Source organism: Neltuma alba, unplaced genomic scaffold, assembly GCF_004799145.2.
Source record: "Neltuma alba isolate B1F8T4 unplaced genomic scaffold, ASM479914v2 tig00005340_pilon, whole genome shotgun sequence".
Lineage (NCBI taxonomy): Eukaryota > Viridiplantae > Streptophyta > Magnoliopsida > Fabales > Fabaceae > Neltuma > Neltuma alba.
The window spans coordinates 1-12,753 of NW_021634070.1; the positions used below are offsets into that span (position 1 = coordinate 1).

The 12,753-nt window shown below is 35.3% G+C and overlaps 2 protein-coding genes across 4 annotated transcripts; one reads left to right on the top strand and one right to left on the bottom strand.

Moving 5' to 3' along the window:
• The first annotated feature begins 455 nt into the window (after positions 1-455).
• Positions 456-12,354, top strand: LOC114747500 (ribulose bisphosphate carboxylase/oxygenase activase 2, chloroplastic). 3 transcript variants are annotated; one of them, XM_028935837.1, is made up of 7 exons: positions 456-461; positions 9,328-9,679; positions 9,788-9,893; positions 9,992-10,077; positions 10,685-11,157; positions 11,267-11,548; positions 12,052-12,354. In XM_028935837.1, the coding sequence occupies exons 2-7, from the start codon at positions 9,333-9,335 to the stop codon at positions 12,165-12,167; spliced, it is 1,410 nt and encodes a 469-aa protein (XP_028791670.1). In that variant the 5' UTR covers positions 456-461; positions 9,328-9,332; the 3' UTR covers positions 12,168-12,354. The 3 variants fall into 3 exon arrangements, with proteins under 3 accessions (XP_028791670.1, XP_028791671.1, XP_028791668.1); XM_028935838.1 differs by lacking the exon at positions 456-461 and adding an exon at positions 9,074-9,213 and having other exon boundaries at positions 9,348-9,679; positions 11,267-11,588; XM_028935835.1 differs by lacking the exon at positions 456-461 and adding an exon at positions 9,074-9,213 and having other exon boundaries at positions 9,348-9,679.
• On the bottom strand, positions 1,752-2,821 carry LOC114747501 (LOB domain-containing protein 29-like). Its single transcript, XM_028935839.1, has 2 exons — positions 2,507-2,821; positions 1,752-2,283 (listed from the first exon to the last, which is right to left on the bottom strand). The coding sequence occupies exons 1-2, from the start codon at positions 2,807-2,809 to the stop codon at positions 1,930-1,932; spliced, it is 657 nt and encodes a 218-aa protein (XP_028791672.1). The 5' UTR covers positions 2,810-2,821; the 3' UTR covers positions 1,752-1,929.
• Positions 12,355-12,753: the final 399 nt, after the last annotated feature.

Sequence of the window (12,753 nt, forward strand, 5' to 3'; positions counted from 1 at the left end):
TTGGTATCTATGGAAAGCTATGTGCAGTGAAATTTTTGAACATAAGCCTGTTGAGTGTGATTGGATTCTGCAATCTGCTGTTACTGCATACATGAACTTTAGAGGTCAAGGAAGTGTGGTCAATGATACTACTGCCTCTCCCCATCAAAGTCATGTGCACAAGAACTGGTGTCCACCTGATTTTGCTTTACTTAAACTTAATGTGGATGGATCTTTTCATGCAGATACAGGATGCTGTGGTTGGGGTTTCGTGCTACGAAATTCTCAAGGTGAAGTGATTGATCTTTTCTGTCAAAAAGGAGCTGCATTTTCTGCCTTTTAATAGTGAAGATGAGGCCTTGCATAGAGCTGTGTTTCTTTGCAAGGAGAGGGACCTTGGTTAGTTAGTGGTGGAATCTGATTGTCTCCCGCTTGTGCAAGCTGTTTTGGGTCATGCTTCTTGTCCAGATTGGAAGGCAGAGGTGTTAGTTGCTGAGTTGCAATTTTTCTTTGCTTCTTGTCCTGTTTATCAACTTTCTTATGTTCTTAGATCTTGTAATTTGGTGGCCGACTGGCTTGCCAAATCAGGTTGTAAGGGGATGAGCTCCTCTGGTTGGATTTTTTGTCCCCCATCCCTCTTTTTACTCTTCTTGAACATGATAGGACTGGTTGTAAAGAGGGAATAGGCTAATTCCCTTTTTCAGGTTTAATGAATTTTCTTTTTGACCAAAAGAAAAAGGCATTCACCAGTGCAATATGAGAATTTACAACCAAAATAAGGAGATTTACAAGAGAAACAGGAGAATTTATAACTGGAGTTAGACTATTTATAAGTGAAGTTATATTGGCAATAAGTGAAGTCTTTGTGTGTTTCCGTCCCACATAAGATGCAAAATAATTACTTCATATATTACTAGTCATATATCATCTGTTGCTTCGCATCGTTAATATGTCAATTTCAATTAGTTACCAAAAATTAAATTGAGTATAAATTTATAACCGGAGTTTGCAAATTTACTACACAAATAAGAATTTTCACAACATAAAATTACCATTTCCCTAGGTAACTAGATAACTTATTTTAATATCCCTCATTTCTTTTTCAGGTCATTTTGGTCTTTTAACTTAATAAATTAATTTCACTTTATCCTCACAGGAGTGCAATGAATAAGAGATAAGTAACATTTTCCCGAAAAAATCATTATTATTCCATCTACCTAACATGTCGACTTGCCTGTGCATAGTGAACGCTCCATAACTATAACTTCGTATTATTTCGGCGAGGTATGCCATATTGGTATAGAATTAAGGCGAACCAACGCGTAACGTGATAAGAAGCCTGAACGTTTGAGCATGCATATCTATATCTCAAGTGCTCTCTGATTTTGCATTATAATTTCTCCAGATCTGTTCTTGTTTACAATTTAATCAGCATATACTGGATCCGGAGGTCTAGTTTTTATAAACACCTCACCTGATTCATTATGCTTGCTTTTTATGCATTTATCATTTTTTTTTGTCGTAATATTTAACACATTACATTTGTCAAATATATGTGGCAATTAAACTTTTTTTTTTTTACCAGAAGGCAACTAAACTTATGGGTACCAATTATTTCGACTAAACCTTGTTGGAATGATTAAGACTTCTGAGGTGAGATTTGATGCTTCTACTCAAGGATGTGTATATGGGGGCACATAACTAGACAGGATTAGCACATTTCAAGTAAATACACAGTGCAACTGAAACTTTTGGGATGAGACTAAAATATTTCTGCAAATAATGGGTGATTTGGAGCACAAAAGTGGGATAAAGCTAGCTAAAACGAGAGGCGGCTGTCAAAACTCAAAACAGAGCTCGATTTTAAGCAGTCCTATCATGTAAAGTACTGCACGTGATAAGCTGATGTTCTATTGATATTTTAACCTTCTGAAGTGGTTGGATTTAGGATCAAGGATGATTGATGAAAACCTGTTGGTCAATTCCTGATAGGAGCTTCTCTAATGAATTAGGGTCGGACTCATCAAATACATGGTCTTCAAATTGAAGAGTATCTGGAAAACCCAGATTCACCTGTCCTTCCAAGCCTTGGTAGGCTACACCACTTTCTTGGTGAGAAAACAGAGTAGATAATTGATTATGATAAAGTTGTGTATTTGATGCATCTTGCTGCCAAGTAAAATCTATCCCATCTGTGTTTCTGCTTGTTGAGGCTTGAGAACTGCCACCAGAAATGGCAGCACCAACAGGAGAGTTGGCCATCATATTACTAAGTTTATCTATTTCATCTTGTAAGCTTGCAACCTGCACATAGCAGAATTGAGAATTATTTCTACACAATATTATGGTATGATGCAATGATTGGTACCTAAATCGGATGGGGAACTGTATCCCAGAAGCTAACTAGCTGTTGAGATGAGAGAACCAACTTATTTAGATAGCCATCGAGCATCCAATTCTACCCAATATGAAACTTGGTATTCCATACTACTAAGTCTCCATCATATAATAAATTCTGAGGATGTACCTGTTGCTGTAGGGCAAAGATTTGAGCAACACAACCATATACGGGATCATGCATCCGAGCGAGTGCCTCGTAGGACACAGTGATGGCTGCATCACTTCTGCTCTGCACTGGTAGGTGTAGCAGAAGCCTAGAGACATTACTAGCACCAAAAACCTTGTGAACTGCTGCAAAATGGGTTGCAGCCTGATCATAGGAGAAGTAAGGAGCAAATATGCAATCAGCAGTACACTTTCTCCTGAGGAACTTGCATGCTCCACATGAAGAGCCAAGCCCTGTCGCTGTCCTAACCATGTACTTTTGCATGTCAGTGCTTGTTTTTTCAGTAGTTTGTCTTGAGAACCCAAAGTTTACTCACTTTATAGTGATCACTTAGGAGGGCGAGTTCTGTCTTTTTTTTTTTTTTTTGGGGTTGTCTCCACGGGACATTTTTAGTTTTAAAAGTGTGCTATTGGATAGGTCTATTTTTTAGCCTACCTTGTCATTGTCATTTAGGGAAACCTTTCCTCTTTTACGCCTCGAAATGACTATTCTCCATTATGTTCAACTGTTACAGAATGACAATTTGGGATCAGAAACATGAGAAAAGGTGGGGAACAGACGTTGACATACACTTGACAGGTATGATCATGAAGAAATATTTCAGCTTCTTACCTTAACTGGGGAATATGTATCTTTCCACGGAACTAGATTTATATGAACACATCTTGAAGATACTCACGTGTACTTAGCAGAAAAAAACCTCAGAATGATGAAATTTTCGAAGTTCTTTTGTTTCCTCCGATCTTGTTTTTTTGGACTAATTATATGGCTGCTGAGCCAATCCAAGTTGTTTAATAAACGGGTCCAGTGAAAGTTAACAATCCATTCCATGAATTTATTAATATATTCGTATACTCTGAACCTAAATAAAGTGGCATGGTCGGTCCATGGGCTTGAATTATCGTGCATGCTTTATTTAAACTAATTTTCTAACACAGAGTGCATGACTCATTGCGGCCTTTTGTCTGTATATTGATGTTCATTACTCGGTCAATCATTTGTGTGTTACTCTCTCTCTCTCTCTCTCTCTCTCTCTCTACACTCGCACACATGTTCATATCATTCTACGCTAATTCAGGTTTGGCTGTTGGCCACTTAACTTTGGTCTTTAGTGGTAAAATAACCATTGATATTTTCAAAGTGTTAAATTTCTGACTCTTTCTGGCCACTAGCTCATAAACACGTCCATCAGCAACAGTTCCAGATTGCTGAACTTATTCTCAGAGCTCCAATGCGGTGCAAGAACAGATACAAAAGGTTTATTATTATTCGAAAGGTGAAAGGAGTTCATTAGAGACAGTGCCTGTCACACTTGATGAATTTCAGGTTTCTGTCACGGTCAAGAATGAGAAACATTTCCCTTTTTGTGATTCGTTGTGTTTGACACATGGAAGAGAAGGGGAAGGGTTTTATGGGATGGTGGATTTGAACTTTCGGCTTTCGAGTTTAACGATGAAAGTGTCTTTCTCTGTCATGCAACAATTCATCATCATCATCATCGTTATCTCTAGAAGCAGTGCTCGTTATTATAGCTTGCTTGCCAGCTTCCATCCATCAATACTCACACTCCCATTTATACTCATGGACCTTATTTCATGGTTTTGTTTTGTCATCTTCCATAGCTAGCTATGCCGGTAAGGCAAGAAGGTGCACAATTCCTTTTTCTACGTGTTGAATAAGAGACTTTCTTAACCTACTTTTACCCTCTTTTTGTTGGTTGTCACCCTGTGTCTGCTCCATATTCAAGGACTTTGTCTCTTTTTTTTGTCATAACACACTTACCTATTATATTTAAATAGAGGATTCGAACTCACAGTTGCAATCTTACGTTTGAGAAAGATTTAGGAGAGAATTTGATGTCGTTAATTAAGCTATAAGACCTATATTATATTCGTGAACTCTTTGCTTCTAAAGATGTGAGAATTAGGAACTTCTTGCATTCTCAATTTACATGATGATATTTCCAAAGCTGCAATCTAGAGAGTCTATGTGGCCCCCTCGCTTGTCTGCATTTATAAGGACTTCGTCCATTTCGATTTTTTATTTTTTGGGAAAGAGAGACGGGGTTTATAGTGAGATGAAGAAAAGTATCAGAAGTGGCAGCCGATTTGTACTTGTTTGGTCAAAAAAATGTAAGTAAAGATGAAGACACTACCGTTTGTTGTCTAAGTGTACTGGTGGTATAGCAGCCTCTGTTGTCATATTTACAAAAATTATTAACTAAGTTAATTATTTATAAAATATATTCTTTAATAATTTGCATTGTAGCTTTGATAGAAATCCTTTTAATACATGCAATGAAATTATTTTTAAGCATGAAAATCTTGGTTATGATAATCTTTGGGAAAATTACTATGTAATCCCACATGAATAATCTAATAACCAAAAAGTCTTTGGGAGAATTGCAATCAGATCTTAAGAAAGGGATTTAATTACTCTAAAATTCATCGACAAGTGAAGAGTAAGTAATGACAAGTTTTAGAATATAGAATGACAACATATTCAATTTGGTTACTTGTCATTGGGATTTTTTGGTAATTAGATTTGTTTCTTGGAATCTCTTGATAATTCTCTCAAAGTCTTTTGAGTTGTCAATATATCATACTACTCATTTATTGTAAGCCTTTTAAATGAAATTGTTTATATGGGGGTTGCACAATAATTTTTGGGTTAATATCGTCTTTAGTTGCTTTCAGTCTCTAGAATGACCTCATTTTCATTTAGTTCCTTAAATTTAAAACTGGTGATTTAGGTCCTTAAAACCTTGTTTTAGGCCAAAAACACTATTATGGGAATTAAAAATCTTTAGGCAGACCAAAATGAAATTAAATTTCAGGACCAAAACCACTAATTTTAAACTTCAGGAACAAAGACCAAAATGATGTCAAACTTTAGGGACTAAAGATATTATTAACCCATAAATGTTTTCATAATCTTTTGTTTTATTGTAATTAATCAACTTAAGATTAGAATGAAGTACTTAATTATTAGTAAATAGAAATAGGCATACTAAAGTCATAGAACTTATATTTAATATTTTTCTATGCCTTCAAATTTTCCTGATATGTATAAGGAATTTCTACCTGCTTTTGATTTAAATTACGTTTGAATTCGAAGTTGAATATATGTTCTTTGCATTTTGTTTAAAAAAATCTTTATTTTAGTCCTGCCTATGTGTTAAAATATCATTATCATGTTAGATTTATTGTAGTTAAATCTGTCTGTTGTGGCTGTAAATGTGCATAAAGGACATTGATTGTATGAAAAGAAATGAAATTGACCCTCCTTGCAAGTTGCAAGTTGCAACTATGGATGAGTAAATTGATCAAACTTTTGACAGTGTCCACGACAAAAAGTGTACAATGAGCTGGCCTGGAAGTAATTCTTTCTAGCTGTGCAATTTATATCATGACAGTTATTTGTATGATTCGATCATGTCAAAAAAATTCAAAATTGTTTGTAAGTCCTTTTCGTATATCTTTATTATAAAACCTTTCTCGTGATTCTTAATATATTAGTAAGATTCCAACTAAAAGCATATAAGTAATGTAATGTGACTCTCCAGAAAATTTGAAAATCATATATGTCAATGTAACTAACTAGACGTTCACCAAAAAAAAAAATGTAACTAACTAGACGTGACTTCTTTTGGGTTTTGATGGTAAGCTTAGAGCTTGAAAAGCCATGAGGACGATCGAATCTTAATGTCAAAAAGGCATATCTTATGCCATTAAATTCAACGGTCTTTGGCACCAGGCATGACTTCTATAGGCTGTTTAGAGTTTAAATAAGAATTAGATAATTAATTTAGAAATATTAAAAAATTAGTTAAAATGATTATTTGTACAAATATGTGTTGGTCTCCTCAGCTAAACTATTTTCTTCAATAAAGTGTATTGGATGATTGGAGTTGTTCTTTGATTAGAATTCTTTACAATCAATAGGAATCTTTTGAAAAATAAAAAAAAAAAAAAAATAGACTAAGATCTTATATCTTAGATTAAATTTAAACCCGATTCAGTTCTTATATTAAAGAACAAAATAGTATTTTTTGTTAATGGTTTTATGACCTACTGGAAAGAAGGTGAGATGTTATGAATTTGATCTTACAATAAGTAAGATGAGTTTTCTATAAAATTTATAATGATGAGAGACAGAATAGATAAAGATCTTATATTTAAGATTAAATTTGAACTCCAATCAGCTTTTATACTAAGGAACAAATTAGTATTATTTATTAATGGTTTTATGACCTACAGGTATGAAAGTGAGATGTTATGAATTTGGTCTTATGATAAGTAAGATGAGTGTTTTTTTATAAAATTTATTTAAATGTAACTAATTTTTAATATATATATATATATCTATCATACACTTACTGATTAAGGAAAAAAATTTATTTAATTTAATAAAAAAAATCTTTGTTATAGTCAAGTCTCACGGCGGTAAAAGTTACGGGGCTCAAGCATCCAAAACTTGGTAGGTGCGTGTGAGAACGAGAGAGAGGGCGTTAAACTGCTAATTTTAATGAGAAAAAAATCATTCTTATGTGCCACACAAAAATAAAAACTAATGAAAAAGTCCCTTGAAATTTATTTGTAGACAAGTTTTAATGATGCTTGAAACAAGGGTATTTTGCTAAGCATATGCTAAAACTTATTTACAAACAAGGGACAGGAATTCAGAATATTTTGATAATTTTGAGAAACTTTTGGGTAGTTTGTATTCTCTTGTGTGAAAGCTGAGAGTAATTTTCTCATTTTATCAGCACTCGGAGAACGTGTTAACAAATTCTCCCCCTCACTTTCGTTTTCCAGTTTCACGGACGAAATGAAAGGAATTTGAGGTCGGATTTTTTTCTCTCTCTCCATTTTATATTTATTGCTTTTGAACGAAGATAAATACAGAATATATGTGATGCTCACTTAACTGATAACTCCACCCTTTTTGTAGTTATGCCCTTTTAAGTTGACAAGAAATAATAAAAATAAATAAATTCAAACTCATGAAAAATTCCAAAAACTCATATTGTAGTGTGGGATCTATGATGTTGGAGAGACAGCATTCTATAGCCAGAGAATGAAGAAGCTCATCAAAAGTTGTGGTAAACATTAGCTTTCTATAATAGAACAGAAAATTAATGTTGGATGAATAAAACAACCTCTGAAATTTGAGTGCTGGAAAAAAAATGTTGTCTGCATCGTAAGGGGCTGAAATGATGGGGATGAACTCACTTTTGTGAAGCCATCTCAGTCACCAAATTTCTAATTTCTGTTAAATGAAATGATAATGTTGTTGAATTGAAATTTTTGAAAGCTATGTTTGTGGGGTACTCACTACTTATGCACCTCATAAATGATCACTCCAATATTTATGTAAATGACCACTAAAATTAGTAAATGGTAAATGTAATAATAATAAAAATACTAACATCAAAATAAATATAATATTCTAGTGTTGAAAGCGACATAACATATATTAGTCGTTAATATAATTTTCAAGTCTTGGCTGAAGAGATTTCTTTTATGATTCTTTCATAGTATTAAGGTGTTTTGTTCTCTCAATCAAATTATGATTAGTAGATTTTTCTTATGACTTATCCGGTGTGGTTAATTAGTTTTTTCATTGACACTTTTAACTTATTTTTAAATTTAAAATGCTCTTCTTGAAATTTGATTAGGAAAAAAAATAAGAGAAATTAATCTTTTAATCCATTTAGAACCATTTAAAGTATTAGTCCTTATGTGTTAAATATATTTATGAAGTTTAGAAACTAAAGTTTTAAATGGTTATAATTATAGGAACTGAATATAGAGACTGAGTTTTAATTGAATCAAAATTATAAGAACTAAATAGTAAGCACTGAATCAAAGTTTAAGGACTAAATTACAACTAAGTCAAATCTATAAAAAGCAAAAGATCAATTTTAGAGGATATGATTAAAAAAATTGAGAAGATCAGTGAGAATTAAGGAATGGAAGTATATCATTAATCCCTCATGAATAAATGATATGTAAAAGCTTTTTGAAGAATTCATTCCAAATTTGGTAGGGGACATTAAAAAAGGTGCTTAATTTTTCTTCTTTTAATTACTTAAACTTGGGTCCGCGGCAGGATATAACAGAGCATAATTATATCATGTCATGTATGGGCTATTAATTATTATTATTAAGGAATTTGACCTTCTAATTTAACAAAACTACAAAAGCAACCAATGGGTGATTAAGTTGCCCAAAAGAATGGTAACCATAACCAATGGTTTAAATGAAGCAAGTCCTCACGGCTTCTCTAATTGTGTGGTAACAAAGTGGCTCCACATTGGTGGAGCAGGATAAAGCTGCAACCACAACCCCAAGGTCAAGCTTCAAAGGGTGATGTGAGAATTTCCATGCACCTGCGTGCTTGCCACGTGGCATCCAGGGCAATCTTGATTGTGTGGATGTTAAGGATCCTACCACTAATCCGCTGGATATGCATTTTTGTACACTCGTTTACACCAACCCAACTATAAGTCCTTCCCTCCTCTCTTCACCCATCCCTGAATTCGCCATTCTTCCTTCCCCCAGCAACAACAACAACCACCCCTCTGCCTTCCCTCACCAGAAGAAAGGAACAGTACAGCCATGGCTGCCTCCCTCTACACTGTCGGAGCAGTCAACAGAACTCCTGTACGTGTCCCCACCTCTCCAACCTTAATTTTCTGTATACGCATGTTTTGTATATATGTGGTCTCAGATGCTGCGTTTTTGGATTTAATTAGAGAGTAAGAACTAATAATTGAGTGGTGATGATGTTGTTGCAGTTGAGCATTAATGGGTCTGGAGCTGGAGCTTCGGTTCCGAGCTCAGCTTTCATGGGCACGAGCTTGAAGAAGGTGTTTGCTTCGAGGCTTCCCAACAACAAGGTTTCATGTGGGAACTTTAAGGTGGTTGCTACTGCAGAGAAAGAGATTGATGAGGAGCAGCAGACAGACAAAGACAAATGGAAGGGTCTGGCTTACGACATGTCAGATGACCAGCAAGACATCACCAGAGGGAAGGGAATGGTGGACACTCTCTTCCAAGCTCCCATGCAGAGTGGAACTCACTATGCTGTCATGAGCTCTTATGAGTACATCAGTGCCGGTCTTCGCCAGTAAGGCACACTTTACTCTGGGGAATTCAATTACCTCTATCTGTATCACATATTGATGAGTCTTTTTTAATATCTGAATTTGGTACATGTTATTTTGTGATGTCTTAGGTACAACCTTGACAACAACATGGACGGCTTTTACATTGCTCCTGCCTTCATGGACAAGCTTGTTGTTCACATCACCAAGAACTTCATGACCCTGCCTAACATCAAGGTACGCGTCTTACAGACATATACATGATAACTAGTTGAATTGGGAGATATATAGAGATTCAATATGAACTTGTGCTTTTCATTATGATTCGCTCACAGATTCCTCTCATCCTTGGTATCTGGGGAGGCAAAGGGCAAGGAAAATCTTTCCAATGTGAGCTTGTCTTTGCCAAGATGGGAATCAAGTAAGTTCTTGACTATATATACCATACTAGTACAAAATTCATCAAGCTGCACAAAATCTTTAACAACCTCATTTACATGCTTTTCTAAGACTATATAGACACTTTTTTTTAATAGGCACATGTTTCCTTCTATCAGAAGTAATCCCATTTGAGGTACTATCGAACACTAAACACAGTTACCTCTTTTAGTGAAGATTTAAACTTTGGTTTATCATATTTTAAGAAATCAGTACCTTTTACTAGACACAGTGTCCCTTACTCTTTTCAAGCTCTTTTCAAATGCCATATATCACTCTTAAAATACCGACATATTCCTATATTCCACACTAAGCTGAACCAAGTAGTCGGGATTTCAATTGACAACCCCAAGTTGCAATATTAGAATCTTCCAACACTTTAGAAGATCCACTTGAGAATCTTCTGCCTCAAATTGCATATATCACTTGAGAAGATTCGTACACGTATCAAACACTTTTATATTAGATTCTTCCAAATATCATGTCTCAATGCCAATGTTGTGGCTTTTATCTGTCTCTGCTTCCAAGCTATGCTCTGATACACACAAATACTCTGTTTCTTGACACGTTTAGATGTTATATATTTGCAGCCCCATCATGATGAGTGCCGGAGAGCTGGAGAGTGGGAACGCCGGAGAGCCAGCAAAACTGATCAGACAAAGATACCGTGAAGCAGCGGACATAATCAAGAAGGGAAAGATGTGCTGTCTGTTCATCAACGATCTCGACGCCGGAGCTGGTCGTATGGGCGGAACCACCCAATACACAGTGAACAACCAGATGGTGAACGCCACCCTCATGAACATCGCCGACAACCCCACCAACGTGCAACTCCCAGGTATGTACAACAAGGAAGACAACCCACGTGTCCCCATCATCGTCACCGGTAACGACTTCTCCACCCTCTACGCTCCCCTCATCCGTGACGGTCGTATGGAGAAATTCTACTGGGCCCCCACCAGGGACGACCGTATCGGTGTCTGCAAGGGAATCTTCCGAACCGACGGCGTCGCCGACGAAGACATCGTCAAGATCGTCGACACCTTCCCCGGCCAATCCATTGGTATATATAAATGCGTTTATCATTCACATATATACACATTAATTCTCTTGAGTATACACATATATATACATATAACATACTGATATATGTGTGTGGGTTTATTGTGTAGATTTCTTCGGAGCATTGAGGGCGAGAGTGTATGATGATGAAGTGAGGAAGTGGATTTCTGGGATTGGAGTGGAGAGCGTGGGAAAGAAGCTGGTGAACTCAAAGGAAGGGCCGCCGACATTTGAGCAGCCAAGGATGACAGTGGAAAAGCTGCTGGAGTACGGAAACATGTTGGTGCAAGAACAAGAGAATGTGAAGAGAGTCCAATTGGCTGACAAGTACCTCAGCGAGGCTGCCCTTGGTGAAGCCAACCAAGATTCTATTTCAAGAGGAACTTTCTATGGTTAGCTCCCCCTCCCTCGTGCTGGCCCTCACATGGGGAGGTTTGCCCATTTGTTCCTTCTTATATTTATCCTCCGCACTTACATTTTGATTAACGAAGAAAGCCAAATAAATTAGCTCATTATTAAAAAAAAAATACGGTTAGATATGAGGGAAAAAAATGAGTTAAGGTATGGGAAAATAATAAAAAAAAGAAACTGAAAAATACAAAATCTCAAATTAGGTTTAATAACAACACTTTATTTGGTATTTACAACACTGAATTTGTAAATAATAACAAATTTTTATTGATATTTCTTATTTGGTATTTAATAATTTTTAACTTCTTTTTTTATGATTTTTTCTTAAGGTATTATATTTAAGATTCAGAACTAATTTTCTATCTAATTCGAGTTTATCTTTAGGACCAGGGGAGTAACAAAATGTGTTATGAAAGAAATCAAAATTAAGAAAGATGGTGATTAGAGGATGGAATTTGAGGAGGTTGTGTTATTTGTGATGCAGGCCAAGCAGCACAGCAAGTAAACTTACCAGTTCCAGAAGGATGTACTGATCCAACTGCCTCAAACTTTGACCCAACTGCAAGGAGTGATGATGGAAGCTGTTTATATCAATTCTAAGCATTCTCTCGTTCGTGTTAGCTGGAAAAGTCGTCCAAGTTGCTGTTTTTATATTTGAGACAATATCAAAATAATATTTTTATATTTTACTTTTTCATATTTGGATGAGTATCCTTCATGGTTTTTGTGTAATATTGTAAGTGGACCATGTCTCCTTGAAATCGTCATCTTCTCTTTGCTTCCTATATACATGTGTCTCAGCTCTTGATTTAATCCTTTTTATTATGCCTTGCATCATAGGATGTGCTTCTGAGAATCAATTAGTTGTCCAAAAGAAAAATCCATATTTTTTTTATAAATATTCTTTTTTACCTCTGCCCAAACAATCATATATGCTAATTAAGGGAAGACTTCACTAATTATTTTATTTAGCCCGGTTAATGAAAAACATGATTGAATAAAATTTTAAGAAAAATAAAGAAATGGAAAAAAAAATAGCAATATGGTAATTTTCTTGATATTTGACTTCTGAGTCGTTTGAAAAATTTGAAAGGAAAATTTATTCAATACATTGAATGATCTCAACAATAATATATAAAAGAATTGTGTAGACTGTAGAACTGAGAATTGTGTAGCCTGTAGAACT